The sequence below is a fragment of the Lepidothrix coronata genome, unplaced genomic scaffold (assembly GCF_001604755.1).
Source record: "Lepidothrix coronata isolate B3197 unplaced genomic scaffold, Lepidothrix_coronata-1.0 Scaffold44, whole genome shotgun sequence".
In the NCBI taxonomy this organism is placed as follows: Eukaryota; Metazoa; Chordata; class Aves; order Passeriformes; family Pipridae; genus Lepidothrix; species Lepidothrix coronata.
In genome coordinates this window covers 5144637-5150029 of record NW_016690224.1, presented here as the reverse complement: position 1 = coordinate 5150029, position 5393 = coordinate 5144637, and the positions used below count along the sequence as shown (strand labels likewise).

Genomic DNA, 5393 nt, shown 5'->3' with positions numbered 1-5393 from the left:
GGTCTCAGAACATAGGTTTGTTTAGAGTGACCTTCTCTTAGATGGATTGCCTCACAGGGCTAACAAGCTCCATCTGCCCGGGGGGCCTGGCAGAGAGTCCTGCAGAGACCCTGAGAGAGACCCTGGCCTAGGGTGAGAGTCCTGCACCCTAACCACTAGACCACCAGAGGCCCCGGTGTTCTATATGGTGTTAAGCTGTTGACCCCTCTTGCCACCATGGGAGAAATCATTCCCAAAGATTGATGAATGGTTAATTTACCACAGATCCCTGGTAGCACTGTTATCATGGCAGTTCTCAGCTAAAGCAATGCTGATGCCACTGAGGTGCTGTCAGCAGGAGTGGTGTATTTTGTGTTCTCCTTTCCCAGCCCTCTCTTTCTCCAGTTTGTACCCACGGATAAAGAAAAAACATGATATTTTGCTTAAATACTGTGGCAGAGGGAAGTTGTCCTGGAGGCCCAGGAAAACCTCTGGATAGTGTCTCAAGGTGGATGACAGCTGAGTTATGGCATATGTGTGACTTCTGAGGAGGAGCCAGGCAGCTGGGAACAGCATGTTCCCTGCAGTGAGGCACTGCCCCTTAGAAGTGCTCACTGCTCTCTCTGTAGGGGCAAAACACCCTTTGTTGTTTTTTGAAATGGCCAAGCTCCCTGGAGCACAGCCCATTCCATTATGTCCTAAACTAAAAGAACCTGCCAGTCACCAATCACTTTTGAAGACCCTCAGCCCTGGACTGAGAAGATGAAGCCTTTTCTCCCTGTGCTGCAATCTCTTCCTGTGCACAGTGAGGCAGGTCACCAGTTAAAAGCCTAATGGGCAGGTGTTTGACCTAAGTCAGGTTATTGACTGGATTCACTTCTTAGTTTGAAAAATGCTTCAGTGTCCTAATGATGAGGGCAAAAGAGGAAAATTTACCAGATTTCCAATATTTTTCAGTTAAAGTAAACTGAGCTGCACAGTGAGCCAGGGGTCTGGCTGAAGGGTTCTTTCCAGCTCATTCCAGAGCAGATCCTTCTTGTGCTGTTTCCCTTATTTTGCACTGGGCTTTTTTTCTTCCCAGCTAATAAGAAGCAACACCTCTCCTTTCTGCTCCCCTTTTCTCCACAGTGCCCAGTACTTGTTATAGCTCTCTATTCCTACATAACTGGGGATATTCTGAATCAAGGAGGTGTCTGACCAGAGGGTTCTGAGGCTACAGCGCTTCCCAGCAACAGAAATACGAATCTACTATTTTTGATAAAGTATGACTTAACAGGTATTTTGTGTCTTTCTCAGCAAACTCTGGATGGAGGAAGGATTGGAATTGCCTCACAGGCTCTTGGAATAGCACAGGCAGCTCTGGACTGTGCTGTGGATTATGCTGAGAAGAGAATGGCCTTTGGGTCGCCCATCACAAAGCTCCAGGCAGTGCAGGTACGAGCTGGGCACGCGGGGCAGCTGGGGCTGGTGGAAAGTCCATGTGTGCTCTGAGGCGTGGTGTCAGCAACACAGTGCACTTTGCACTGCCTGGGATAAACAGGGTAATAATTTCCATTTCCGAACACTGTTAAAACGGGTTGTTTGGATGGAGGCTCCTTTCCCAGTGGCCCCAGGGGTGGGAGAATTCAGCTGTGTGTCCTTGTGCAGCAGAGGCCCTGGGCCAAAGGCAGTGTTTGTCGTTGCAGTTCAAGCTGGCAGACATGGCTGTGGCCTTGGAGGGCGCCCGCCTGCTGACCTGGAGAGCTGCTATGCTGAAGGACAACGGGAAGCCCTTCACTAAGGTACTGCCAGCCCTGCATTTGTCCAGCAGTGACAGCAGGGCACAGGCTCAGGGCTGGGGAGCCGCACTCTGAGCAGGTCCCTGCGCTCAGCACTGGTTGTGGGTGGCTGCTCCCATCTGGCACCAACGTCAGTCCTGTCTCTGCACAGCTGGGCTGTGAGGGTTCAAGCAGGTGAGGGGTTCCTTTTTGCCACAGCTGCACCCTCAGTGATGTTTTCCTTCCCCAAAGGAAGCGGCGATGGCCAAACTGGCTGCATCAGAAGCTGCAACGGCCATCGCTCATCAGGTAACTGCTTCCATTGACACCTCTGGTATACAGCACGTGGAGAGGGATGTTTGGTTGTCACACAACACAAGTGCTTTGGGAAGGTGGGATGGAGTTTACTAATTTATTGTTTAAACAAACCAACCAACCAACTACTCAACTCCTGTGGCTGAAGCTGGTTAGCACAGCCTTCTTCTGGGTTGTGGGGGAGCAGGATGACGGCAGGGATTTATACTGGCCTGTGGTAGCTGTAATTCTACAGTGATATGTGCCTGCTGCTGTACAGGGTAGTGGCAGTTTTGAGTAGGATCAGCAGTGTGGGAGACAGAGCACTGGCACACCAGTCAGCACCACTGCACCTGGAACAGGCCCTGTGTATCTCCATTTAGTGTCCCCTGTCCTTAATAAAAGCATCTTAGCTGAACATGGATCACTAACAGATATCTCTGAAGCAATTAATTCTCTGTCTGGGACATCAGTATTGCTCTTACCCAGCTCAAATGCTGTTTATTCTTTTGATTGCAAACAAGCTGCAGTCACCCCTCTGGGTCCCACCCCTCCCAGTGGGTTCAGCTCCCGTTAAAGTGGCTGTGCTTGTGTCCTGCAGACAACAAATTCCTTGACCCTGCTTCCTGTCTAACGCTGCTCTTACTTCAGGCCATCCAGATCCTGGGTGGGATGGGCTACGTGACGGAGATGCCGGCGGAGCGGCACTACCGGGACGCCCGGATCACCGAGATCTACGAGGGGACCAGTGAGATCCAGAGACTGGTGATCGCAGGCCAACTGCTCAAGGCCTACCGAGGCTGAGGCGGCCAGGAGAGCCACACACTGCCCAAGTGCCCCGTAATGGTGCTCAACAGTGATCAAGTCTGACCCTCTTGGATGAGGCCAATGATGGAGGTTTTCCTCACCAATGAGTAACTGACCCTCAGTGTACAATGTACTGACTCTTCCTTGGACAGTGGCTGGACTGAGGTTTGTAAGCTGTGAGTGCAGGAGGGAGGAGACAACCTGTGCTTGTAGGGCAGTGTGGGGCTTCTCCTGGAGCATTGGATGGGTTTGGTAGTGCCAAAATGGCTTTGGCTGTTCAGTGAAGTCAGCAGCTCTCCTTGTGCCCTTCCCAGCCAGTGCCTGTTTTGGAAAATTTGTCGCTACCAGGCACTGGATAAACAGTGCCAGAGTTAGAGGTGCTGAGAGCTGTGACCCCTTCACCCCAACCCAGGCTGCAGGTCACAGTGCCTTGAATTTCAGGTGTGTTTGGGAGCTCCTAATTGGACACAGGCTGTGTGGAGGTAATCCTGCAGCAGGGCACTTCTTCCCTCTACCAGCAGGAGAGGAGCCAGACAGGACATGCAGGAATTATGTATGCACAGAGGGGCTGAGCACAGGCTGTGGTTACCCTCTGTGGACATGTGAAAACATAGATCAGAAAGAATCCCTTGAACTGGCCAGCAAAGCCCAGCACCTCCTCACTCTGCTGCTCTGGGATGCAGGGATAGAAGCAAAGGGCAAAAAAGCTGCAGTGCCTGAGACTTTTTTTGTAAAAAAAAGGCCAAAGAAACCTCTGCTCCCAAATCTGCTTCTACAATATGAATAAGAAAGGAAGTGCCTGAAGGGGCAGTAACAGCCTTTAAATTCCTTTTGGGCAACAAGGAGGAAAACATGACACACAAACCTTACCAGGAAGCTTTAGCAGTAGCACGTGTCCTCGGTCAATGATCTTTGTCAAGACATTGCCTTTTAGAAGATTCAACAGCCATAGGAAAAACTCTAAACTCAGGAAAAGATGGAGAGGATTAAGACCTGGACTGTCTGGTCCAGCCCCTTGTCCAGAGGAGTACACTAGAGGTAAATGGTTATTTTCCTGTGGTGCCATTTATTTAGACTTGTGTGGAGAGAAGAAGAGCAGGATTCTGCCATATGTGAGAGAGCAGAGAAGACAAATAAAACCAGACTTTGAAGGACCACCAGTCCCTCCCTCTTTTTTTAATGCAAATGTGAATTAATTTAGATTATTTTCTTCCAGTCACAAGACCCAGAAGCAGAAACCAGCAGGGCCCGTGTGTACCAGTGAGACCAGTTCTCAGTGATGTCAGCCATCCATCCCTCTGCAGGGTGCTGGAGGGCAACAGCGTGTTGGGGCAAGGTCCTCAGGTGCTGAGCTGCTGCTCTCACAGACATAAGGATTGACAGAAACAGAGCCAGGCAATGCATTCAACAGGAATAGTCCTATTGGAAAACCATTCCCATGACTGTGACTGTGATTCTGTTGTACATTATGGAGAGCTTGTAGGAGAGAGACGCCTTTGTAGCTTGATTTTATCCTGTGTCACTATTTTGACTGCTGAAGGCTCACTTCTGTGACTCTGTGGGAGGAAGTGTGATATTATTTTGCACTAATTTCTCCTTGCAGCCACTCAGCTACAACAGGAGCAGCAGGGATGTGAAGATGCAGAGTTCTTGCTCGGTGCTCATCTGCACTGACCTCGTGTGCTGAGGTCACTGGAATCCCGGTGATCTAGAGAGTCAGTCACACTCCTGCCACCCAGCTGCCCTGTTCCCCTCTCATCCAGCTGCTTCTCTCAGATCCCCTTTGCTGGCTGTCAGCACTTGCCTCCCTCATTACCAGCTCTAATTGGCTACAGCTTCTCTCCAGAGTGGAAGGAAACCGCCCCTGTACACACCCCATGGTGACAGTGACCACCTTGGCTGACACAGAACACCTGGAAAACCCCGATGGATCAAATCCCTTGTGGGCAGAGAATATTGGGGAGGGGAGCATCAAGTAATGGCCTGTTCTTGGGAGAGCCCTGCTGCTGTGCCTGTGGGCAGAACCTGCTTTTGGGAATGCCTGGATGCAATACCTTCCCTGCTGCCACAGGGGCAGAGAGATCTCTGTGACCCGTGACACTGCAGTGGTCACAGCAGTGCTCTGGGGTAAACAGCACACTTACACAAAAAGGCCCAGAGCTCCCAGAGCAAAGCCATGGCTTTTCTCAGAGCAAGATACTACAAGCTTACTCTGCTGCTGCTGGCTGAGAGAACTCTCTGCTGCCTGTGCCTCTGCTCCTCAGGGCTGCTGCAAAGGAACTGCTGAACGTGCAAAACACAAACGAGTTCTGCAGCATTAAATGAGGAGCTGTTACCCAGCCACCCCCAGACAGCACCATCCCAGCCAGGTGTGGGCAGGGCCGGCTCTCCTTGGGAAGAAGGGGCTGTTGCAGGGGAAGCCGTAACTTTTTATCACTTTACAAACTCGGCCAACATCGCAGAGTTGGGGCACCGAGATGGGAAAATCAGGTCATACATAAATTAGAAACAGTTAAGGGAAAGGACATAAGCCACTTCTCCAGGACAAAAGCAACA

General features: G+C 50.8%; 1 protein-coding gene across 1 annotated transcript in view; it reads left to right on the top strand.

Annotated features, from left to right (window-relative positions):
* The window catches only part of ACADS (acyl-CoA dehydrogenase, C-2 to C-3 short chain), a 14877-nt gene extending 10885 nt beyond the window's left edge, over positions 1-3992 (top strand). The window contains exons 10-13 of the mRNA XM_017814204.1: positions 1276-1413; positions 1665-1760; positions 1989-2045; positions 2682-3992. Coding sequence (XP_017669693.1) covers positions 1276-1413; positions 1665-1760; positions 1989-2045; positions 2682-2834 — 444 coding nt within the window. The 3' untranslated portion in view covers positions 2835-3992. The remainder of the gene's footprint in view (positions 1-1275; positions 1414-1664; positions 1761-1988; positions 2046-2681) is intronic.
* Positions 3993-5393: the final 1401 nt, after the last annotated feature.